Source organism: Aspergillus affinis (assembly GCF_023601865.1).
Source record: "Aspergillus affinis strain CMG 70 chromosome Unknown NODE_168_length_61237_cov_91_649559, whole genome shotgun sequence".
Lineage (NCBI taxonomy): Eukaryota > Fungi > Ascomycota > Eurotiomycetes > Eurotiales > Aspergillaceae > Aspergillus > Aspergillus affinis.
The window spans coordinates 36,440-61,237 of record NW_026515949.1 but is presented as its reverse complement, the minus strand read 5'-3'; the positions used below and the strand labels follow the sequence as shown (position 1 = coordinate 61,237).

Here is a 24,798-nt window from a genome sequence, read left to right as displayed (position 1 = left end):
TGCCTATTATCTCGATTTGTTATTTTTATTCTAATTCATTTTCCTTGCTTATTCTTTCTGTTGACTCTTTCGATTTTAATTTATTCTGTTATGACCTCTCCTCTGCCTACTACCCTGCCTGATTTCATTGTGTTTAATGAAGAATTTCAATTTATTATTTGCAAAATTCACCAAACCGCCATTCACCCATCAAAAATTCAGGATCATTTGACCAAACATTTGACCGATCATGAGATTCAAAAAAATCAATTTCTTCAATCTTTTCAACCCCTAGCCCTGCAACCCCTTCAAATCATTCACCAAAACATTAAGGGGTGGGAGCCTATTCAACCAATCGATAACCTCCCAAGCCCTAGGCCTGCATTCACCTGCCTGATTCAGGGCTGCTCTACCCTAGCCCTGAATCAGCAAAAAATCAAGAATCACCTTTCCCAAAATCATCGAATCTTTGGTGCCAAAAATCAGCAAGCCCAGATAGGAAATTGCCTGGTTCAGGCCCTAGAGGGTTCTACCTATCTCTTCCAAATTGATCAATTTGAATCAGGCCGTTCAAGTTCGAGTTCTGACGAATCGCCCCCTTCCCCGAAACGACCAAGGGTTCAATCTGCAAGTTTTAATCAACCTGATCTGGCTGCTCAGTTCCTGGCCAATCATAGGGCAAAGCAGCTTTCCATTCCCCAAAAAGATCAAATTTTTCGCGTTTTTGGCTCGAGGGATGAAACAAGCTCATTTCATAACGAAACTCAATATCCTGCCTTCCTAAACGGGCGAGATTTGGGGGTTTTAGCCAATCTATTTCTGCTAGATCTGGATCAACCGCATCAAGCGCATTTTCTTCTGGATTCCATTCACTATATTTTAGTAAAGGGTTACAAAAGGATCAATTAAACTTCCTCTCAAGCTTTAATAGCTTTAAATGATCTAGCTCGCAATTAGGGCCCCAATTTAATGCGGAAATTTCGGCCTTTGCAGAATTAAAATGTAACGGTCTACAAAGGAGCTCAGTAAAAGACAAGTTTGTTTATAACTCGTAATCAAGGAATTTTCTTATAGGAAAGAAAGGCTATCTAAAAACGAAAATCTAGAGCTTTTATATACTGCCTGAGGTTCCGCCTCAGGCAGGACTATATCCAGGAAGGTTTCTCCATACCGGGAAGTTCGTTGGCTCAGGAAGTCAATCCAGGAAGTCAATCCAGGCAGTTCCCTGATTTCAGGAAGTGACAGGTAGAATCTAGTATTAGAATATCCTAGTGTTTAATTAGCAAGGCATATACTTTTTATTAGGGATAAGGAGGGAGAGCTTACCATAGTTTATAGGATTATTAATTTGTAGCTTGATCGTCTGGAGAGTCTGTATTACCACAGGCAGGGCAGTGAGTATAGCCAATATGCCACTGCACCCCAATAGGCTCGGTAGGCTTAACAGTAGGGGTTAGGATGATAGACTTGGGACAATCATCACATAGAGACGCCAGATTATGCTTAAGGGCCAATATATGGCGTATTCCAAGCTTTACCTGCTGTAGCCGGCACTGATCATTCATAGACGGGCTGAGCAAGAGGACTGAAACAAAAGGGTCGGTTTTATTCAAAAGGTCCACAAGCAGACAGAGAACAGGACGAGTCCCTTGATACATCACTTGTTGCTCTGATATGTTGGCTGAGGGAAAGGGCACTATAGCAGTCTGGCAGACTTTACAGACGGGCTGGCTAGAGGACGACATGGCGGAAATAAGGACAGCAGAGTGAGATCACTGGAATAATAGTTGTAAGAGGGTTATGCACGAAGAGGATCTAGAGGCACTCTAATAAAGATGTTTTAGTACTTCGCCAATGTCTTCCTTAAGTTCAACTATCAAAGGGTGTATAGAGGAAAAGAGGAAGATTACTTACTCTGGTAAAGGCGTTTTGATGCTTTACCAACGTCTTTCTCCAGTTTAACGATCAGAGGGCGTATGGAGAGGAAGGAGAGAGGAAGAGGGAAGAAAGAGAGAGAACAGAGGAAGGATAGGAGGGGAAATTATATACCTTAGTAAGGACATATGCTTTAATACTTTGCCAATGCCTTCCCTAAGTTCAACATTCAGAGCGCGTGTAGAGGAGGAATAGAAGAGGCAAAGATAAAGGCAAAGACAGGAAACAAGAAGGGGGAGTTTCTAGATCTTTTTTATTATAGAGGAATTATTCTGTGGCATCCCTAAACCCCCTAAGGAAGGCTTCCTCAGCGTCTCCCCATAGAGGAATCTATTATACTACTAACTCCTACCTGAAGAAAATATTGAGGGAATCCGTTAATAGTAAAATAAAGAAGCCGAAATATCTGTATGATTGAACTATGAAGTAGAGTATGAATTGAGAGTACAAAGAGAGTCATATTCCTTAGGATAGTTCTACCTCATCCGCCTTTCTTTTCTTAGGGTCGGAGCCCTCTGCTACATTCCCAGGTACATCTTCTGTTGTATCCATAGGGCCCTCACCATCCTTCCTAGCCTCCTCGCCCTCCAGATACTGGACGTCGATATCAGACATTTCACGTATGCGAGAACTCGCCTTCATAGTACTGATTAAGGCTTTGACTACGTCCTCTGGGGAGAGGCGTTGGTCCTTGGGGACGAGTTCCATCGGGGCATGGCGGACCTTGCTGATAGTATCATCCTGATTGAGGACCCATATACCGATATCAAAGCTCGGTGCCGAACTGTCTCCAGTCACGTCCAGGGTATCGGTGAACATATCCCAATTCAGGGTGGCCACAAGGTCGGGGACAGCCTTAGTAAGGTTCTTGGCAAAGACGCCAGCATTGAAGCTGTCCGACACAATGTAATCGTAAATCTTGACCGTCCGGGTCTGCCCGACACGGCTTACCCGCCCGATGGCTTGCTGCTTGAGGGGGTCGGATGTGGGGGTATCAAAGAGGTGTACGTTCCGGCAGAGATCCTGAAGGTTAGAACCCGCTGCGTTGACGTAATAGGAGCATATTAAGACCATGCATTCATCCACTTTGGTTGTAAAATCTCGTACCAGCTCGACACGCTCCTTGGAGTTGAGTTCCGAGTGGAAGACCCGGCAGTCAATACGGGCGTGGTGGAGGGCGGCAGCGATAAAGAACTGCTGGGCAGGGGTCGTGCACCAGACCACCGACTTTTCCTGTTGCAGGAAGACCTCCTGCTGGATTATAGACAGGAGGGCGCGTAACTTCGGGCTGCCGCGCAACAGGTACAGGAGGACGTCTTGATCGGTAAATTGCTCGGGGATATCATGCGTCACCGGGGCAGGGGCTGTAGCATCCTCGGTATGCTTCCGCATCAGGATCTGGTTTTCAACTTGCATCGCCTTCTTGATCAGTTGAGGACCGAGTGTGAGGCGCCGGGCCTGAGTGTCGAGGGATCGTGCACTAGCTCGCACTAGGAGGTGGTGGCAATACCTGAAGAACAGCCAGGTGGTGACCAGCGTGAGTTCTCGATACTTGGCCATGTTCCATATGATTTGGCCCTCGCGGGTCTGGACAAAGAGGTGGCGGCGGAGTTGCTTCCACCATCGGTGATATTGGGCAGCTTCACGGGCACAGTAACAAACAAAAACCACTTGGTATTGGGAAGGAGGTATGTCATCGCCAATGCGTTTACCATTCGCAAACGGGATGCAGGAGGATAACGAGCGCCGGATCATCAGGTGTTTCCATAGTTGGCGGAGGCGGAGGCCGCGGACCACACTATCCGGGCAGACGAGTTCGTCAGACGCTTTGAGGATGAATCGCTGGACCGCCTCATTCGTGAGGATCAGCTGGGCTTGGGGGTGGGTGTCGGGGAGCGTAAACGGGTTGGTCTTGGGGTCCACGCCTATCCACAAGTCATCGTTTTTGGGTGGCAACAGGAATGGGAGTAAGCCGGCCATATCGTTATAGGAATTGAAGATGGGGGTAGCGGTGACCAGGATGGTCCACTCAGGGTGGATCCACCGGGCAGCAGTCCATTGCGCCGTGTCCGGGTTCCGAAGCGTATGGGCCTCGTCGGCGACCATCGTGTCGAACAGTCCCCGAAGGGATTTAGGCCACTCCGCCAGGGAGCCGTTGCCATATTCCTCCGCCCATGACTTGTACTCGGCGGGTCCATGTCGCTGCGCCAAGGTCTGATAACTGGTAATGACCACGGCATGATGTGCTTGCGGGCCAGTCATCCATGGGAGGTCGCCTGCCAGCTTGGGGATGACTTTGACGTCGACTGGGGGGTCTTCCCGCGCGTCTCCAAAGTACACAATGACCTTGAGCCGTTTGGTGACGGCCTTGATCTCAGCGGCCCATTGCCACACCAGGTGGGGGGGGCAGATAATGAGGGTGGGCTTGCCTTTCAGCGTTGTGGCCCGCTACAAGCAAACAGGTTAGTCAAAGATCAGGATGATAGGGAGGTGCTGGAGAAGCCTTCCCCAGCACCTACCCAGGGAAAAGCCAGAAAACGAATAGGGGTGGGGTCACTTACGTGCAGAATATACCCGGTAACCATCCAGGTTTTGCCAAGTCCAACCATATCGGCCAAGATGCACCCGGAGAGCAGTGGATTTTCGCGGAACTGTGCGATTGCATAGATGGCCACGGGCTGCCAAAAACGGAAGGACGTATTGATCCTCATCGCGGGATGCTTGGGGACGTCTGGGTTGCTGATATTGAGCGCCTCGCAGGCCTCCTCGTGATTCTCGCGCTGGAGTTCGAGGTTGTCGAGCCAAGTCTGCTGCTCGCGAGCGATTTCGATGGATGCCGCGGTGACTTGGGACAGGGTCACCCGGCCGTCAGGCGTGTCTTTATGGGCCTCCTGAATGGTGTCGGCGGTGTAGTGTGCCAATGTCAGCGTATCGACCTCTTGCCCGGTAGGATGATATATGGAGTAGGGCCCCGCGGTAGCCATAAGGACCTTGAATGGTGTCATGGAGGTCTCATCCGCCTCGTCCTGCATGTTATCCTTATGGGGGAGCTTTGTGTTACCAGTATCCGAGGCATCTGGCGCCGGCTCCTCTGCTAGTTCCTCCTCGATGAGGCGCAGACACAGTTCGATCAAATGGAACTGCCAATAGGGCTCGCTGAGGTCGGGAGTCTGAGAGACGGCTTGAAGTGCCCGCTGGGTTGCGGGTATCAGTTCATCTCTCCAATGGCGGAGACGAGCAACCGGCCCGGCCGGTGTAGGGGTATCGGGGGTCGGAGTGGATGATCGGCTTGCCGATGGGGGGGTGCTGGCAGGGGCAGGGGCAGCGGAGACGGGAGTCGGGGTTCCTGTGGGATTCTTGCTCTTAGCAGACGACCTCATGCTTCGGCTTGGTCTCGGCGGGGGGGGTCGGGTAGAACGCTTGCTTGGGACCCTTGGCTTGGAGGCCGGTTTCTCGGGGGCAGCGGGGGCAGCGGGTCCAGACGCGGGAGGTTCTGTGGAAGGCTTCCTCGGGTCCTTCTCCAGACCAGCGTTCTCGCTAGGTGGGGGGTGGGGGGTCTGGAGAGAAGCACGGATAAGGTCGCGCGTCTCTTCATCCACGCTGAGGAGGGCCATACCTTTTTCCACACGGGAGGCGGCAAATTCCTGTCGAATAATGCGGAGGATCGCCCACATCACCTTCTCTTTATGCTCCTGTGTCCAGGCTTTCTTGTAGAAGATCCCGTCCACGTTGCGCGTATTGACGTTGACCAGGGTGAGTAAACAAAAGGCAGTCCAGTCGGCCCGGTCCCAGTTGGTCTTGTCGGAAAAATGGTCGAGGTATTTGGTATCACCGCTGTTGGCCGCGGCATGGATACGGGCAATGATGGTGGTGAACGATTCACCTCGGTTCATGTTGTCGCCGCTGGATTGAGCGGGGAGGATAGCGTGCAGGTAACAGTATAGGAAATGGGGTCGGAATAGAGTACCCTTGAGCCATTTCTTCAGTTCTTTCACGCTCGTAACGGTCTCTAGGGCAGTACAGATGCCTTTCAGGTTGCTAATCTCGGTGAGGTCGAATCCGGCAAGGGTATTTTCCTGGTCGATATCCTCCAGGGTGTCGTTGTCCGCGTTGATGATGTCATCCAGGCCGTCCTCGTCGGACGAGAATTGTAGGGTAGTCATCTGGAAGGTGCTGAGCTTGCCTTCCTAGAAGGTCGAGTGAGGTGCAGGGGAATGGGTTCGGAGAGAAGAGTAGGAAAGGAGAGAAGATCTAGAGGGAGGAGGGGGGGGAGAGGGGGTATTTATACCTCTTGGCGAAAAGGAAGGTATCCCCAGGACCTGCTATGCTGTCCGCATCGCTGCCATGGCATGTGCCGGGAGTAGTGAATGCCGCGCTTTGTTGCCTGCGGGTGATTCCACTGGGGACGGCCCAGGCATGCACCACAAAGCGATGCACGTAGCCGGCTAAAGGGGATCCCCACCATCGCCTTGTGGCCTTTAGTAGGATCTCTCCGCTATCCCGCGTGCGATGACCTGGGTTCCTGGCCCTCGACCATACAAGGTTCTGGGGAAGGCTTCCTCAGGAGATCCCCGCCATGGCATGTGCCGGGAGTAGTCAATGGCGGGAGTAGTGAATGCCGGGAGTAGTGAGTGCTGGGAGTAGTGCATAGCAGGAGTAGTGAATGCTGCGCTTTGTTGCCTGCGCATGATTCCACTGGGGACGGCCCAGGCATTCACCACAAAACGATGCACGTAGCCGGCTAAAGGGGATCCCCACCATCGCCTTATGGCCTTTAGTAGGATCTCTCCGGCTAGCAGTAGAGGAGTACTCTGTGGGTGACTATCCTGTGTGTGATAACCTGGGTTCCTGATCCTTGACCATATAAGGTTCTGGGGAAGGTTTCCTCAGGAGATCCCCGTGAGGATAGTTGGGAATAGTTCCACGTCCATAAGGCTGTCTACTGCTGGCTGAGCGCGGTCGTAGGCTCCTGAGGCCGGGCCACGAAGACGCCGCAGCCTGGGTATCTGGTTCCCGGGTGGTCCGCTTGCTGGGGAGGCCCTTGGTCGGCAGACACCTCTCCAGCGGCCCGCTGCACCCGGAAGATATATCCTCCCGCGCGGGTCAGGGACTGGGCAGGCACCGCGGTGCCGATAAGGGACGGGAACTCACTCGGATCAGTTGATGGATGCTTGGCCCGGATGTGTGTCTGCAAGGCCCGACGGGAGAGGCGCAGCGCCGGGCAGCCGGGCCACTGACAGGGCAACGCCTCCCATTGGGGCAGCCTCGGGAAGGGGGCGATGGGGGGCTCCTGGGCCAGGAGACGGTGCCAGACGTCGAGAGGAGACTGGACCGCCAGGGACTGGATGGTCTGGCGGTCCGCCGCACTCAGCAGGGCATGGCTCGTGTGGTGCTCGATGTGCTGGCGCACCTGCGGAGGGTAGATGGCAGTCTGACATGTGATGCACACCAGCAGCTGCCATTCCGGGTAGAGTTGTAGGAAGGCCCAGGGCAGTGATTGGACCGCATGTGTCGACCGACCCGACAGAACGCGGGGCTTTTGTATTGGCTGGTATGGTGGGGAGATCTCTGGCGGAGTGTGGCTCTCGCAGTCTGAGAGACCTCGGAGAGGCACCGAGCGGAGGACGAGGGTGTGCCACAGTCGGGATGCCACGGCGAACTGCTCAATCCGGCCCGGCGTTAGGCCGAATGGCTGGCTGACGTCCACGGCATAGACCTGTTCGTTGATGTGGCTATAATGACCTGCCTGCGCAGCCAGGATATTACTGAGAGCCGCGGTGGCGATTCTCCAATCAGCTGGCGTTGCCTGCGAAGCGAGGTGCTTTTTAGCAATAGCAATGGCAATATGTCGGTAGCTACAGGTGGTAATATCCTGCCCATGAAGGAAAGGCTGGGCGGTCTCTCGCATGAGGGCGGTGATCCTACCGGCCTGGGAACGGGGGGGCGTTGCCCCAGGTAAAGCGAAGAGATAGTCATCCATCGCGCTGGGCTGGACTTGACGGTAGTGTAAGCGCGGCTGTCCGTTCTTCCGCAGCTGCTGGTGGAGCAGCACAAGAAAGGGGCGGACGCGCAGCAGATACAGCACTACCAGCCGGCTGACTGAGGGGCACAGAAAGCGGGCTACATGCTGCGTAGTCTGAATGCGCACCTGCGACTTATGGTACTCGGTGATGAAAAGCACGTTGCCCTGGTGTAAGTACAGGTTCCGCGGTGTTGTCGAGGTATTCCGCCACTTCAGCTGCAGCAGTTCGGGCTCCCGGCTCGGCTGGCCCCACGTCAGTTGGATCAGGAGAGCAAGATGGTCGAGAAACCACTGAGCCTGGGTCCGATACGCCATAACGGCGCGCGGATCCCACCGATTATCCTGGCGGAGAGGGGCCATGCCCGCCGGCAGCGTCGTCTGGACTGCGAGCAACGGCGCATAGGTAGGCTGGAGCTGGTTCGCCGGTATATCAAGAAAGCAGAAGCCGGCCCGATGCTCGCCTAGATCATCGACTAGCGTGGTAAGATCGATGGAAGGATAAACGCCAAGGAGAAGTCCGTGCTCAAGCGTCTGGGTTACCGACTGGAGGAGGGCCTCAATCCACCCACGGATATCGTCAAGATGAATCCCCCGGGGAGACCCGCGGTAGAATAGAGTCTGGTAATCTGGCGACCACAGTATATTCCCCGGACGAGCGGTATGACGGATGTGCCAACGGGCCCGACCGAGCAGCTCGAGGATGGCGTGAAGGGGGTAGAGACTCCCACGGACGGCGTATCGGGCTTGGATCGCCTGGGCCCGTTGGTACTGATTCCGGACCTCATGCCGGGGCCGAATGTCCTGCAGATAGTGGTACCGCCGGAGAGGGAGGGCATATTCGAGTAGCAGGACTCGGCTGACCCAGATCAGGGCGGAGAGCGAGGAAGAATACGAGTATGGCTCCTGAAGGGTGAGGGTGGAGGCCTGGATACTAAGTACGGCCGTAAACGCCATCAGATTAGCCGCAAATTTATCGCCGGTATGTTGGATGCTAGTCGTCGTAAGACAGCTCAGGCAGAAACTGAATAGACTTTCGTCGAGCCATCTCTGTCCCGCAGGTGGGAGGGCCGGTGGAGCCAGCCGCCCTGTATCATCGGTGTGAGAGAAGCACTGGGCAGATTCCACTGTTGGAGGTAGGAGGTACTCCTCTTCCTCATCCTCATCTTGTTCCATGTCCTGCTTATTGTCGCTAGATACACTGCTGACCTCGCTAGCGGAACACCTGAGGAAGGCTTCCTCGGGGCTTTCCTTATGGTCGGTTGCTGGGAACTGGTCGTTTATTTCAACCCTGTGCTGCTGACGGCCCTGTGGGGCACCCTGATTTTGCGGAGATGACGGCAGAATGTGAGAGTCCGGGGAAAGCTCCACTAAATGATCCGCTACGCTTGGCCGGCGGTAGACAGGGATGCAGACTGCGATCATGGTCTGGTATCGGGTCACCTGCCTTTTCATAACAGGCCTCTCCTCGGCATCAACTGGGTCGCAGGAGGATACTGATAGCGATCGTTTTCTTAGCCGAGCTGGTGGGCTATAAGATGTTACTGGCGGCTCAGAAGATGCCGTAGTAATCACCGGTGGCGGTGCTGCTTGCGTAAATTCAACGGCGTCCGGCTGGCAGAGAAAGCGTTCCAACGTCGTCCAGATCCGATGGAGGTGCTCCTTTTGGCATAGATCCAGCGGGATCCCGAGATCTTGGAGCTGTCTGTTACCTGGAAACGGGGCGGCCCGGAAGGACCAATATAAAAAGTGCTTCCATATCTTGATGTATCTCTTCTCGGTAGCTGGCTGTAGCCGGTCCAACGCTCGCTTATATGGCTTACCGGCAATAGTGCTATGGAAGATCTGGCGGATCGGCTCGTGGGTGATGTCCAGTGTGTCCAACGCCCGGGCCATAATGCGGTCAAACGAGGCCCCGATCATGTGAAGAACGGTAGTATAATAGCTGCTCTTCTCAGTCTGCCAGACACTCGCAATCGTAGGATCTTGCTGAAGGGTGTTGGGATGGCCCCGGAGCTCAACAAGCGTTTGAAGGGGCCGTCCCTCCAGATATCGAAGCCATCCGGTCTGGGCTAACCATGGAGTTATCGCTTCCTTTCTAGGGGGGATCATCCCCGTACGCGGAATTTCCCCTGGTCCAGATTTGATTGGTCGAATGGGGGGGGGCGTCTTAGGCTGGCAGGAGCTCACATCGGCATCATTCTCCGCTGGCGTCGGGGATGATGGGGGTAGAGTCGGTAGGCACAGTCCATTGGGGGATGACTGTACAGAGGCAGGGGACGGAGGTGTTGGTTTTCCATCAGGATTAGGCGGTGCGACCGAGGACTGGGGGCTCATGGGTCTCTGGGGACGCGTGGGCGCAGTCACCCAGTACCGACAATAGCGGGCATGGGTGAACCAACTTTGCCCCTGAACAGGGGTCCAGGCCAGTGGGCGAGGGCTCCCGACAGTATGCTCGATCCGGTGATGTCGCTGGAGCCATTTCTTTGAGGCAGTAAGGAAGCCACAGTAGTCACACTGCAGCAGGTCATAGATTGGCAGGCCAGGAATAGCGTCAGTACCATCAGCCAGCGGAGGAAAATCAGTATGATCTTCACGAGGGCGCGCGTCCTCTGGAATACATTGTAATTGGTGCTCTATCGCGGTGCGGCTTTCAATCTGATGGCAAATACGTAAATGCCGCGATATTAGACGATTTGGGAGGGCATACTGGCAGTCATAACAGATAATACATTGATACTGACTGTTGTACCAGAGATATTGGAAAGCCGGTTCCATCTGGATGTATAACGGGGTTTACTCCCCTAATATTATGCAGATCTTGATGGAGAGAAAATGATGCCTACCAGGAGTAGTATTATAGTATAGGGAAAGAGACTAAGTATCATTCATTCTATCAGGAACAGATAGGAGGATAGATATATCATTATACTAGACGTAACGTGGCGCGACGGACGGAACGCGACGCGACCTCACCTAGCGCGACAAGAAAAAAGAAAAACCAATTACCAAGGATTAACTTTAGGGGGGGTCCTGTTACCCCACTCCGGATCCCCCCAGAGTTGGTCTAGCGCCGGGAGGCTTCACTATGGAGACCTGGGGGGGGATCCGGGGGCTCCTCTCTGATAGATCCTATACTAACTAACCGGAATGTTCCTCTGGAACGTTCCTCCACACCGGGAAGTTCCCTAACTTCAGGAGGTCACAGCTGGGTTACCCAACTTTAACCCGGACCCAACGCTGGTTCGTGCGGAAGTCTAGTAGCGGTGCTTCAAATGTAGGCAATACAATGGAAGACCTCGATTCGTCGTACATGGATCAATTAATCGGCTCTGTATTGGTGCAGTGATCTCTCTCTCTCTGTTCATATTTCATCTTTTTGATCGCCTCGGCTGGCCCCTGGCGCCTTGAACGTCTCTGTGGATGAGGGTGGTACCTTAGGCATCCAACACATCTTCAAGAAGATCTCATCAACAGTTTCATTCAAACTTCCATTGACATTGAATGAGAGCACCACCAGGATCTAATCACCTATTTGACAATGCTTTCTTGATATATAGCACCATATCCATTTTTTCAACCTCCATGTTTCACACAGTTTCACCCCCATGCCCAACCATCCGTGGAAATCCCCCCAATCGCAGTAACCAACCAACAAGATCTAGATTTTCTTCATCATAAGCGTCATGCTCTGATCCGTGAAACAATTCTCGTTCACATGCTGGGTCTTCGGTCGCTTTTTGCCTTCGGGGAATCGAAACTCGAACTCATAGAGAAGACGAGCCATGATCAGCTTAATTTCCGCAACGGCAAACTGCCGTCCAGCGCAGGCCTGATTGCCGTAGCCGAAGGCCAAGTTGTTGGGATGGGTCATGCCCGCCTTGTGCAGGTCTCGCTGATCAGCAGCGGACATGCGCTTGCGGTAGTTGCGCATCGGATCGAACTCGAGCGGTTCGGGATAGACGTCGGGGTCCATCGAGTGCTCGTAGTTGGCGAAGGCGAGCCTCGAGCCGGAAGGGACACGCGTGCCATCTTTGAGAGTGATGTCCTGGTAAGCCAATCTTTGAGGGTTGACTGATGTTATGGTGAAAGTTTCATGTCAGAGTGCAATTCAACAAGAGGGCAAGGGGAAGAAAGGGAGGAAACTAACGAAGGAGGACGGGACTGTGTCGCTGACTTTCCACGAAGAAACTGTCGAGTTTGTCCAGTCGTGTGCACCACTCTTTCGCACTAATCTCAGGATCCTGACCCGGAGGTCCTAGCTCCTTTGCAATTTCCAGAACCTCCTCTCTCAGGACCGGAAACCATTCAGGATGTTGGCAGAGATCATACAACATGTTGGATACATTGGACGCCGTGGTGTGGATACTAGCAAGCGTCAAGACACACTGGCGAGCACCCATCTCGTGAACATCAACTTCACTCGGCTTGCCGTGATCGAGCATCCAATTGAGAAGCGTATCTTCCTCCTCGACCTTCTCGCCCCTGCTTCGTTTCTCCTTGACGATGTTGTGTTGCCTCGTGAGCTCGCCAACAATCCTGCGACCGGTCTTCAATTGACGGAACGTGCGGTACCTGGCAGGGATAAGCCAGGCGACAATTCCGTACATCCAAGGCGGGAACATCTTGATCGTGAATGCGGTCGTAAACAGATCAACGGAGAAATCGATTGAGATCTTCAGCCATTCGGGATTCCGACACGTTGGGTGACCCATGAAGACCTTGGCCGTCATACGTGCGACGAGCATGCGCAAATGGTGCTCGATAGAAATCTCCGTCCAATCTGGCGTTCATAGTTAGTTTTAGCGATAAAATAATAGAGAGACGAATATGTCCAGCTTACCTTTCGCCTCTGGGAGATCGCGATGCCAACCATAAGCCAGCTCTTCCTTCGCCTTGTCCACATAGGTGTAGAGCTCTGGCGTGAGTTTCTTCTTGAGCACATTGAGATGAAGATCCGAATGATATAGAAACTGCATTGAGGTGTACTGTGGAGCAAGATTCTGCAAATCCTCATTAGTAAATCAACTCATCAGCCGTTCCCGGCGTCACATCGACACTCACTCCGGTCTGAGCCCCTTTGCTACTCAGTTTAGACGGGGCGATCAGCCGTATCTCCTCGAGATACCGCATCGGAAGAACCAGGAAGTCGACGTCATAGCGACGGAGCACAAACGGATGATTCTTCATCTGCCATGGAGTCAGAAACGGATCGAGCCTTAGACAACGGATAAATCTCGGGTTTCATGCTCACTGATTTGTACGCGCCGTGGATAATATCACGCGCACCCCTAATGAATCGGCTCTGCAGCACCACGGTCGGTTCGAAGAACGACCGGTATCCAAACACGGGCGCATTGGGACGCTTTCTGCCCGGAGTGAAGAGTGAAATCACAAGCCATGCCAGTGCCAGAAGCAAGGCAGCCTTTTTGGGACTATCGATATATAGAGTCTCGATATCCAAGACTGGCAAAGAGCGAAAAGTGAAATCCATGGCGCAGCTATCTGGCTTGCGAAACTGTGCGCAGTGAAAATGAACAGACTTGCGCAACAATGGCTCATTGGGCAAAGTTTTATAGCCAGCTCAGAGCTAATGTAATTGCTTCCGGACAGCCGCAGAACCTACGGAGTACGGAGTAGACGCTCTACAATTGACCCTCATTCGTAGTAGATAATACACCCACGGTAACCCATATGCGCTGTATAGAAACCGTTGGTTTCTCTCGTCTCTTGAGTGGATCTGATGGGTTGATCGCCGGCTGTTCTTGGCGGCACGGTCCGCATTCTCTGCTCAGTTATAGGCCATACAATGGTAACCTACATATTCTGGGAAATGACATCCCACTATCGCTGGCCGACCACCCCTCTTTGCCGAGAACCGTACAGTAAGCGCCTATACCTGCTAGTTCTCGTATCAGTGCTTACTCCTGTGTTTGCTTACTATTACCTATGAGAGTATGTACGCCGATCCCTGTCGTCCTGCACGGAGACGTGGTTCTCTTGGGCGCTATATTAGAATCTGCACGTACGTGTTAGATCGCAGGGGCCACCCAGCAGTTGTCGTATTGGGGCCACTCGGACTGGTGGATAATTGTGGCTTATCCTACACTACGGGAGGGGGTCGATCCCCATTAGCACTTGGCGAGCATGCAGACCCCACTGGGCGGTAATCAGATTACATGGAGGCCTGGGTCTCCGCCCATTGGAATGTGAAGTGAGGTTGCGGAGAGTGTGAGGCTGCGGGAGGAACAGTTATTGTATGTTGGCAGTGTACAATTATCTGATTGAGCCTTGATGGCGGTATCAATCCCCGCGCCGAGACCTTCAATGTTAAACATGCTTGGACGATAATATATAATCATAGCTTTCAAAATGGGGGCTGTTACCAGCCTACCCTCTCTGTCCTACATGCGCTTGCATTACTAGTATTCAGTGGTGAGATCGCTGTACCAATTATCTGAGCGTGATATTCCAATAATAATAGCCCAACCCCATCAATTGCCAATACTAGTCGGCTGTAAGGGTATCACATCTAGTTCACTATCGCCCATTGCCTTATAATTATTAGCCCCGCTAGAAAGCGGAGAGGAGAGCTTGTACGCAGATGACGAATATTTCGATCTGTTTTGCCGCCTTGGAGAGAACATAGTGCTCCATAACTGTTTCACGGACGGTGCGCACCCGACCATGATAGCAATAGTGCCTTCAATAACCCTGTTCAAGAATCGACGGGCGAATTAGTCACACTGCCATTGGTCACAGGAGAAAAGCTATATGGGAGCCTCTTACGCGCAGAGCATGGTAGAGAGAGTGTCCGATGTCGCTCCCTTGTATGCCCGATATTTGAAATAAAGTGACGCGATGGAGGCCGCAATCCCACTGTCGGAAGAAGATAATTAGCTGCTGCGTATATGCAAGGATTACCTCACGTACAGAATACCGCTGAAAAAGACCGCGCCCACGGCTAGCTTCTTCGCGGGTCGAAGGTGGAGCTGGTAGACGAGAGGCATGGGCAAGACAAAGATCAACACATCCTGGGCTAGAGCGATGAACCCAGAAATGACCCCCGTCAGGGTAGTGCCTGTGGTGCAGTATCCAAGGTCTTCGAGAGTCGCCGATTTGGCGTTAGGGTCACATCGCATGAAGGTGGGTGACATGGCGCAGATATAAGCCAAGCCTGAAATCGCAAGACTAGTATAGCAGACGTATTCGAGCCACTTTTTGATGCCAAAAAGTCGGACATAGACGAGCATAATCGGCGCTTTTGTTGTCCACAGCTCTAATGCGATAATGACCGTTATAACCACCGCAACCTGTTACGAGGTCAGTTATACACACGTCAATAATATATCGAAGCAGAATCTGACCCGATTCAACCAGTTTAATGATCCTAGCGGGTTGGCGAATCCTGAAGTATGAAATATGATTAATGCTCATCCTTTGCGACTTTGAAGTAAGATCGAAACACTCACTTTGAATGATAACGTGGTTCATGGCGAATGCAATTGTAACGAAAGCGAATCCAAGGATGGAGACATCTATACATCGGAATGCGTTAGCCAATATGTTTCATTTTTATCGGGCAGATATGGAAACTGTACAGTCCGCAATAAGAAGCTTTTTGTACACCCTGATGTTCATCGCGCATCTTATGCCCACGAAACCAGCGCAAGCGACAATCAGAGGCGTGCCGGCTGCTAGATAGGCGCCCGGCGACAAAGTACCTGGGGCAGTCATCCCAGCTTTTCCTTATTGATAATCGAAGAAATCCATGCCACAGATAAACGTAAAAAGAGAGAAAAAGAGGGAGGTGTAGGCGGTATAATATTGACTTCAAAACCTGCTACTGGAATCTGGACCAAATGAGCCTTATGGCATCTATAATTGGGGCTGGTTTTCGGACCTCGCTGCCAAGTAACTAGTTTGTCGGGAGAAGTGTCAGCTGGCAGCGAGTCTGCCACTGGAAAGACTATTATAGGAGTAGGGTAGTCCTGTGCATGGTCCTGCCGTCTCGACATCTTACATCCCGAAACATTTAGCCCCAGAATGTCCACGGGCCGGATCAATATGCATAACCCCTCTCATTCACACTGCGTGCACACCCCTGCTGTTTACCTGCAGAAGCTCGAGAGGCAACAACAATCCATGAATCAAATTTGTTGGTCACCAACCTTCGCTGCATTCTGATTAACCGAATTCTCATGACCCACAGCAAGGTCCAATCTGACGTTCCTCCAAAGTACGTGAAGAAGGGGCTGAATAATACAGAGACACATTGACCATGGTTACATTCGACAGAAGATTAACGCTAGGTCTTGGCGGCCACAAGTTGAATTAAACTGCAAGAAACCCGGGTACCCCGAGTATGGCCCATGCGGTGCATAACGGGATTTTTTTTTAAAAAAAAAGGAATGCGCGACCTTCATGGCGTGCTTTAGAATAAGACAAACACAGCAAAGCTCCGGACTCAGTTTCCCTGCAGAATGGGGCTACAAACCCCCTTATTCACTGCAAGGGGAGAACATCGCTTAGACGTTGTTGCGTAAGAGGAAGCCCCCGTGCTGCAACTTTTGGAATACTCCCTCGGGGTCGTACTTGGCTGCAACGTCCTGCAGCGTCTGGATATTTTCGGCCCCATAGCTGCCTAGAACCTTTTGAGAGGCTTGAGCAAAGCTCATGCACTGGTAGTCAAGCAAGAGTTGCCTTTCCTCGGCCAAACTCTGCACTTTTGCGAGCATCTTGTCCACTGCACCTTGCGCAGCGGTGTCGTCGCCATCCTCGGGCCATTCACACGTAAACACCCACCCTTTGAGTCAAGATTACGTTAGTTCTGGGAGTACAGTATGGTTCAGTAAGGACTTACAAGTCTGCGGGGTGCTCTGGTGTCCCATGATATTTCCCCCACGCTTCTTGCCTTCCTGGACACCAGCCGAGCCCATTGGCTGGATGGTATAGTGGAGAACATGATCAGCCGGAAGGGTATCGCGAACCTCAACCCAGTATTTGTACACTTCATCGTAGAGCTCTTGCGAAACCTGTGTGGTGGACGTGCAAATGGCTCGCCTATTATGTGTTAACGACGAGCTGAGCGCATCCTATATTCCACCTGCACTTACTTCTTGGTCTCCTGGACATGGCCCATAGCCTCAGCGAGCGATAGAACTGTTCCATTTGTGACGGGAAGAACCGTCATCAGCAGACTGTTGAGTTCGCGAAATTGCTGGAAGGCGCCAGGTGGCTCGGCGGGAGTGTCTCCATAAAGCATGCCCACCGCGACAAGGCCATTGTTGTAATTGGTAAACAGCCCAATTTTGGGATCGTCTTCCATAGCCTTTTGAACTGCCACCGTGGCTTTGTTGATCGCAACATAGTCGTCGAGGTTGTAAGCATTGATTGTATACTGAACGTTGATCAATGGGTGGGTCTCAAGGTCGAACCGCGTCACGATGCCTGTTCAATGGATTAGAAAGCTCGGGTCTGCTAAATATTGCAAGCTAGGTCAAGCTGAGAATAAAGGAATGCCACATACCGAAGTTGGAGCCACCACCCTTCAGGGCGCGGTGGAGATCAGCGTTCTCATCAGCGTTTGCATTAACCAGACTGCCGTCGGCCAACAAGATCTGAAGGTTTTTAGTTGTGAGCTTTGAGGGAAAGCAAAATCAAGGCACTCAAAGACCAAGCTTCACTCACTTCGAAGTTCTTCACGCCGTCTGCTCCAAGCCCATAGAGATTGGGCAACGCTCCCATGCCTCCTGTTGTCAATTGTTAGCGGTATGCCTCGGGGTGTACACTTTTCCAATGCCAATACATACCTCCCAGGAGGAAACCTCCCAGTCCGACCTGTCGGTCTCGGCCTCCAATGGCGGACAGGTTGTGCTCCTCGAGCCAGGCATACACCTCGCCCCAAGTGCTTCCCGAACCGACTCGAGCGACGCCATCCGATGTCAGCTCCTTGGACTGGAACTGACGGATGTCAAGCACAATCGTATCTCTGTCTGCACTACTGAATCCGGCATTGGGGTTGTGGCCGGTGGTGCGAACGGCGAACTTGGATCCTGTGCTTTTGACAATGTCCACCGCTTGAGTGAGCTCCTGGGAGTCTTTCACGTATACATAACCGGCCGCGGGGGTCCAGCAGGTTTGGGACCAAGGAACTGCCACAGCTTGCTGAAACTTCGCCTCCACGTCCGGGGTCACCAACTGATCAGCAAAGACAGTTCTCAACTTCTCAACTGCCGCCTCTATGCCGTGAGCCATTGTGAGTGAAAACGTTCGGTAGGTTTAACTTGAGGAATGAAATCTTGGCAGGTGCCTTTAAGAGAATCAAACGATTGTCACTGGCCTTTTTGTTTAACCGATCTCACATCCAGTCAACACCTGTCTACTTAAAAGAAACTGCCCGACATATGCGTTCGTTCTAGGCAGAACACTGCCCCTCCTATCTTACGATTCCCTTTTGCCCAGGCACAGCAAACAAAGAAATGCATTAATTACAGCTAGCGTCTTACGTGGGACCAGGGTTGCGCCGAGATCGCCCGGAAGTCGGGCGCCTAGACCAACTAGAAAGCCCCAACCCCTGCAGGGCGCAAGACCACCGGTAGCCACCCCCTCCCGGCGTTCTGCGGGTGTTGCCCGAGGAGGTTAGCCGGCAGGCGGGCGACGCAACCCTATCCGATAGCCTCACCAACACTAACACTAGCGCCGTGGGGTCCCAGACTTTTGAGGCATTCGTGGACCATCAGTTCGCTAATGAGTACCTTGCTCAAATATCGCAAATAAAAAACATCTTTTGGGGTTGGGAGATTCTTTTGTTGGTTTTCTTTGTCCATTCATTGGATACATTACAAAGATGACTGCGTCAGGGATTGGAATTCCGTGTCCCCGTATGTATATCTCTAACGTGTTGCGTTAACGGTCTCTCATGTTTCTCTCCTTCGAACCTCCGTTAGTAATTCATGGCAGACTAAATTAGTACCGTACTTTTTCAAAGGCTTTTCGACTTGGAGCACAGTCTCTACAAGAACCGATGAGGGGCATTACTGCCAGATACAGTACCCCCCACCGAGAACTTCCTGATAGGCATCCGTCGGGGCTCGCTAGGACATGGCTCGGCAAGAGAGATTGGCATCCTCCGGACTGCCATATAGAAGTGACCGACCCCTGACTGTCCGCGGACCCATGTTGGTTCTCCCCTCAATTGATCCCCAGCTGTCACCCTTGATTCGTCCGACAGCAGCATCATGCAACACCGAGCCAGTAATGTCGTCGCCCTTCTGGCGAATTCGTTCGATAACCCTTATAATGGCACCAGCTCCATGACTACAACAATTTACCATACAGCCTGGGTGTCCATGGTATCCAAAGCGGAGACTCGCGATGGAGTATCAAGGTCATTCTGGCTGTTTCCGGAATGCTTCGAGACTGTGTTGAAGAGCCAGTCTCCAGACGGGGGCTTTTGCGTCAACGGTACTCAGCTTGACAGCATCTTGAGTACAATGGCAGCTACTCTGGCGCTTTGCAAACATCAGAAATCTCAGTCTATCCTAGGCTGCCCGCAAAGCCCATCGGAGCTGCAGGGAAGAATTGAGAAAGCGCGCGCATATCTGGACCAAGCGCTGCACCGCTGGGATGTGGAGTCAACGGTGCAGGTTGGCTTTGAGATTCTCGTCCCCAGCCTGCTGCGAATGCTGCAGGGGGAAGGACTGAGCTGGAGCTTCCCTGCGCGCCGGGTCCTCATGAAACTTAACAGGCGAAAGCTCGACAAAATTCAGCCATCCATGCTTTACGCTAACAGTAGCACCACGTTGTTGCATTCTTTAGAGAGCTTCATTGGCATTGTGGACTTTGGCAAATTGACGCACCGTCTTGTCAACGGGGCCATGATGGGGTCGCCTTCGTCTACGGCTGCATATTTGATGCATTGCCCGCAGTGGGACGAAGAAGCAGAAAGATACCTACGATTTGTCGTACCTAGCCACAAGGGAGGCGTCCCTTCGGCCTTCCCAACCAGCGTATTCGAGTCTTCATGGGTATGTAGATGATTGCCTGTTTACATCTTCAATTCAGAGTAAAGATGCCAATACTCGTCGTGACCAGGTTCTCTCGACCTTGTTGGGTTCCGGCTTTACAGCCGATGCTCTCGGAGCAGAAAATGTTACGAAGATGGCAAATCATCTCCAGGCTCGCTTGGAAGAAAACGATGGAACCACCGGCTTTGGTAATAACCCTTTTCTGCCTTGCCTAGACTATCTGTGATCATTCATTGACCTCGGCTATAGCTCGTGGAATGCTTCCCGATGCGGATGACACTGCAAAGTCCATATACTCTCTAAGCCTTCTCGGTCGTTCACCGGATTGCGAAGCCATGATTCAAGCCTTCGAGGGACCTCAGCATTTCAGGACCTATAGTCTCGAGACAAAGGAGTCGTTCAGCGCTAATTGCAATGTTCTTATCGCGCTTCTCGCATCCAAAAATCCGTCGCAGCACGTGTCGCAAATTCAAAAAGCCATCAGGTTCCTTTGTACCACCTGGATTAATGGTAAATGGGGTGACAAATGGGTAAGTCCAGTACATTCAGCTGCGGTTGTGTTTGTGAGCTAACGTGGAAATCTATGTTCCGTAGAATATTGAGCCTCAATATGCCATGATGCTTTTTGCAGATAGTCTAGCAAAGACGATAGAGCAGTGGAATAGGGGTGCTCTAGATGGCATAGATTCCAAGCTACTGACAGACAATCTTCCTCTTGTCACACTACAGGTCCTCGTCCGTACTTTAAGTTCGCAGTCCAATTCCGGGTCGTGGAAGGAATCCGCAGAGATCACAGCCTACGGTCTTTTGACATTGAAGTCATTGGCCACCTTGCCATGGGTCAAGTTGGCCCTCGGATCAAAGGTAGAGGAGAGCATTGAGCTAGCTACAAGATACCTGAACCTCAATGAGCGCAGTTGGGCTACCCCTGAAGTGATCTGGGTCGAAAAGGTGAACTATGGCTCCGCCATTATCTCAGAGACATATTGTCTAGCTTCACTGAGGGTATCGTCTTCTGCGACCAGCTGGACAGTGAAAGTCTCCGATCTATGCAAAATTCCCGTGGATAAGCTGGATCGCTTCTGTGCGTTCTTTGGGCGACTACCAATCTTCGAAAAAGAGCCTTCATGGAGATTGCGGGCTTCAATCATCGAGGGCTATCTGCTCGCACCCGCCTTGCGACGTGCTGCAGTCGACATCAATATCTTTCCTCATCGAGAGACCAAATACCTCGATTATATCCCTCTCACATGGACAACCTGTAACAATGCGTCGGACTTTGGCCTCTCAACACAGACAATGGCCGAGATGTTGGTAATCTCACTGCTCAACTTTCAGGTTGACAAATGGTTGGAGGAAGTCACAGAAGATTCACGCCTCCAAGGGGATTTCGCGGCTCTCAAGACAGTCATTAAAGAGCTCAATTTCCAGGAAGCGATAGAATACAAGAAAGAAAAGCAGCCAAGCGACCATCAGAAGCAAGGTTGGCTGTCCAGTGCCTTCTCATATTTCAGAGGCAGTGGCACATCTACCGAAACAATGGACAGTCTTGCTCCTGGCCTCTCGGGGAGTGATGGCGAAAAAGCAGCTCTCCTGTATGAAGCTCGCAGCACACTCTCCGCCTTTATTAGGTTCGTGATGAACAAAGTATCAGTTGCATCGCCTCCAGACACTCTGCGCCGACGGGTATCGCATGAACTACGCACTTTTCTCCTAGCACACGTAACGCACGGAGAAGATAACACACATCTCAGCACACACTCCCAGAAAGCTGAGAAGCCTCCCGCATTCTCCCCCATGCAGACATATTACGAATGGGTGCGAACTACCTCAGCAGATCACACAAGCTGTCCCTATTCTTTTGAGTTTTTCCGGTGCCTCGTATCATCCTCGGCCTGTAATGGCGCCGATTGCTTCGCAGGGACTCGGACTCAGTACCTCGCTCAAGATGTCTGTCGTCATTTGGCCACAATGTGCCGACAGTATAATGACTACGGATCTATTGCCCGCGATCGCGAGGAGAACAACCTCAACAGTATCAATTTTCCGGAGTTCCAACAAGGTGAAGAGGAGATGGATGAATCTTGCAGCCAATGGGGCGACAATGCGAAGCGGTCGCTGTTCGATATTGCCAACTATGAACGTGAGTGCCTGGAGCTTGCTGTGAGACGGTTGCAACCTGAGATTACAGAGCCTGTTCGAAAGGCTTGGAAGGTTTTCCTTGACGTGACAGATCTCTACGGCCAGATTTACGTCGTCAAAGACATCAATTCTGGGTAGGTGCTTGTTGGCTAAGAGGAATGCTTGCCATCGGCGTCATCGGTCGCTTGCGGTTAAATCTTGGAATGGTTGATTCAGACGCTTTGTTGGGTTTATTGCTGGTATATACAGACTTCGTCGTTCTAACAGTGTCGGCCCTGAGATATATACTTATATGATGTTGTCGTACATATCCATTTGTCCCAGAAAATTACATGAATAAGCCCAATCTTTGACAAAACACCTAATATATATTTTTTTTCGCGCTCCAATGTAATGGTGACAATCTCCTATGATGAAAGAAAATCCACCTCTTTCGACAAACAGGGAAGCATGATTCACCGAGGATGTAACATCAAGATGATCATATCTCCGTCGCATTCGTCGCCAGAAACGTGTCCACAGGAGTGAGACCAGGGTCCTTGAATTTCCCGACCGCATCTTCTCCAGGAACCTCATTTGCCCATCGATGCGCTGCTGGAACCGGGCTTCCCTGCTTGATCATACCATCCACCTCCTCGTTCGACAAGTAATGCACCTTCACCTCCCTCCCAAGGGATCGGGTCAGTTTCCCAGCTAACTCTTCGACCGTAAGTGCCTCCACGGCGAGATCTATCTCCTGGTGAGTGTAGCCTTCCGGATCCGACACCACCTTCGCGACCACGATGCCCACGTCGGCCGCATCGACCCACGGAAGCTTCGTGTCCGGCCTCCACACAACCCGCAAGACCCTATCATCAACGAAACCAGGAAAAGTGAGGGCATTGACAGGAGCCTTCAAGTTCTGCAAAAAGTGGCCCAATCGTATAATGATCCAATGCTGGAACCCAGCCTCCCGGACCCGGGACTCCAGAGCGTGCTTGTTCAGCCAGTATTGTCGCATCGGATGCTCGGGCCCCCAGCCGGGAAAGGACTCGTGCTGGCCAGCTTTGATCGCTGTCGACACGATCATCGTGAACACGGTAGACGACGCGCGCGCCGCGTCGATGACATTCGTGCTGCGTTGCAGGTCCCCGGCCCAGTCTCCGGTTTGCACTTCGGTGTGGAACACGGCATCTATCCCTTCCGTGGCGGAACGCAGAGCATTGATATCGCCCAGGTCGCCTTTTATGAGCTTCGCTCCGAGTCTCTCGAGCTGAGTCGCTGCGGGTGTGGTCGGGTCGCGGACGTAGGCGTATACGTGGTGTCCTGCGGCGAGGCTGCGGTGCACGACGCCTCTTCCTTGATTGCCAGTGGCGCAGGTGACAAGAATTCGCTTTGGTGGGAGCATATTTCTGTTCTGTTTGGTTGATAGGCTGCAATAGGGTGTGGGATGAGGAAAATGAATGAGACGAGGGGAGAATTGCCCCTCTTCCTCCCCTCCCAACATCCTAGGCTACTTTATTAGGTCAGCACTAAGTCTCGCTACTACTATATACGAATCATGGACTGTACAGAGATAATTTTCGGTCCACTTATGAAAGTGTTATTTCTAAACCTTGGTCTTGATCAGCTACAATGACGCATGCAATCTACGTGGAACACCTATATACAATGCAGTATGCAGCACCTGCTTAGACTGGCGTTTCAATAAGGGGCTTCAACTGGTTCATTGTATTTTGATCGATTGATTGATTGATATAAATGAGCTAGTTGGCTATTGAAGCATTCAACTATCAAAGTATGTTCTAAATCCGAGTGCTTGCAGCGCCGTGCCCGTATTCCACGATCTTGAAGTTTGCATCACCGTTGAAGTAGATAGTGGCGCCCAAGGGAACCCGGTCATTCTCAATAAACAGCTCTTTCTGCGGACCCCTCAAGACACTGATCACACCGAATCCTTCTTTCCGTGTCCACAGAGGGAAAACGGCCATGCATTGGCCTTTCCCACAGAGTTGGGGCGCGAGTGTTTTCTTGGTCGCCGGACCGACCCAGGTCTACAATGTGGTCAGCATCAGTTCTCTGTATTAATCTGTCTGGATGACGGGTGAAATGGACGTACCGACGAACTAAAGTCCAGTCGGGGACCGGTCGCAGATGCATTCAGCCCAACCCCGGTGAGCACTCGATTGGGGCGGTACTTCGATATATTCAGGGTAATTTCCTCGCTGTATTTATTAATGACCCAGACGCACGGCGGCACACGTTGGGCGGTTCTAATAATTGCACCAAGCAAGCCCTGCAGTGAACGAGAGAATGAGTATGGACGGGATCAGAAAAGAGAGCGGTTGTTTAACCTTTGCCATTGTGGTTGGCGGACTGAACGGAAGCTCATTCCAGCCAGGTACATGCTCGACGTCGAGTATGCTCGCCGCGGGAATTGGCTCCTCGTTGCATGTTATGCATGAGAATGGATATCCGTTGCTCTGTTGAGCGTTAGTAATCTTGTGAACTTCGTCCTTTTGGTCCGCTGGATGCATCTTTAATGGTAAATGCACGACATCGTATTGAATTTTCGTCGTGCTGATCGCTCTTGCGACGTCTCGGCCGGTCGCGTGCTCGATGTTTACGGAGTCGGCAAGATACCGGACATCCATTGGCGAATTGGTAATCATTAGCAGGAACTGTTCATCAATGGGGAGCTTTTTAGAAACCTCC

General features: G+C 52.0%; 8 protein-coding genes across 8 annotated transcripts; 1 reads left to right on the top strand and 7 right to left on the bottom strand.

Moving 5' to 3' along the window:
* Positions 1–2,379: 2,379 nt before the first annotated feature.
* Positions 2,380–6,077, bottom strand: KD926_002973 (putative DNA repair helicase rad5; the record flags this gene model as incomplete). Its single annotated transcript, XM_053094553.1, has 2 exons — positions 2,380–4,362; positions 4,476–6,077. 2 exons carry the CDS (start codon positions 6,075–6,077, stop codon positions 2,380–2,382), a joined length of 3,585 nt encoding a protein of 1,194 aa, XP_052950703.1.
* Positions 6,078–6,853: 776 nt separating this feature from the next.
* On the bottom strand, positions 6,854–10,711 carry KD926_002972 (DEAD/DEAH box helicase-domain-containing protein; the record flags this gene model as incomplete). Its single annotated transcript, XM_053094552.1, has 1 exon — positions 6,854–10,711. The coding sequence occupies one exon, from the start codon at positions 10,709–10,711 to the stop codon at positions 6,854–6,856; it is 3,858 nt and encodes a 1,285-aa protein (XP_052950702.1).
* Positions 10,712–11,594: 883 nt separating this feature from the next.
* On the bottom strand, positions 11,595–13,427 carry KD926_002971 (cytochrome P450; the record flags this gene model as incomplete). Its single annotated transcript, XM_053094551.1, has 5 exons — positions 11,595–12,007; positions 12,084–12,716; positions 12,777–12,936; positions 12,998–13,123; positions 13,188–13,427. The coding sequence occupies 5 exons, from the start codon at positions 13,425–13,427 to the stop codon at positions 11,595–11,597; spliced, it is 1,572 nt and encodes a 523-aa protein (XP_052950701.1).
* A 1,291-nt stretch (positions 13,428–14,718) lies between these two features.
* On the bottom strand, positions 14,719–15,427 carry KD926_002970 (uncharacterized protein; the record flags this gene model as incomplete). The annotated part of the gene is made up of 4 exons (XM_053094550.1): positions 14,719–14,812; positions 14,867–15,246; positions 15,301–15,341; positions 15,406–15,427. The coding sequence occupies 4 exons, from the start codon at positions 15,425–15,427 to the stop codon at positions 14,719–14,721; spliced, it is 537 nt and encodes a 178-aa protein (XP_052950700.1).
* Positions 15,428–16,461: 1,034 nt separating this feature from the next.
* On the bottom strand, positions 16,462–18,190 carry KD926_002969 (FAD-binding oxidoreductase; the record flags this gene model as incomplete). Its single annotated transcript, XM_053094549.1, has 6 exons — positions 16,462–16,739; positions 16,797–16,996; positions 17,050–17,383; positions 17,463–17,553; positions 17,624–17,685; positions 17,746–18,190. 6 exons carry the CDS (start codon positions 18,188–18,190, stop codon positions 16,462–16,464), a joined length of 1,410 nt encoding a protein of 469 aa, XP_052950699.1.
* A 983-nt stretch (positions 18,191–19,173) lies between these two features.
* Positions 19,174–22,242, top strand: KD926_002968 (uncharacterized protein; the record flags this gene model as incomplete). Its single annotated transcript, XM_053094548.1, has 4 exons — positions 19,174–19,962; positions 20,030–20,150; positions 20,212–20,492; positions 20,557–22,242. 4 exons carry the CDS (start codon positions 19,174–19,176, stop codon positions 22,240–22,242), a joined length of 2,877 nt encoding a protein of 958 aa, XP_052950698.1.
* Positions 22,243–22,585: 343 nt separating this feature from the next.
* On the bottom strand, positions 22,586–23,491 carry KD926_002967 (NAD(P)-binding protein; the record flags this gene model as incomplete). The annotated part of the gene is made up of 1 exon (XM_053094547.1): positions 22,586–23,491. The coding sequence occupies one exon, from the start codon at positions 23,489–23,491 to the stop codon at positions 22,586–22,588; it is 906 nt and encodes a 301-aa protein (XP_052950697.1).
* A 397-nt stretch (positions 23,492–23,888) lies between these two features.
* KD926_002966 (uncharacterized protein) lies at positions 23,889–24,737 on the bottom strand (the record flags this gene model as incomplete). Its single annotated transcript, XM_053094545.1, has 3 exons — positions 23,889–24,137; positions 24,203–24,308; positions 24,370–24,737. The coding sequence occupies 3 exons, from the start codon at positions 24,735–24,737 to the stop codon at positions 23,889–23,891; spliced, it is 723 nt and encodes a 240-aa protein (XP_052950696.1).
* Between the last annotated feature and the right edge of the window lie 61 nt (positions 24,738–24,798).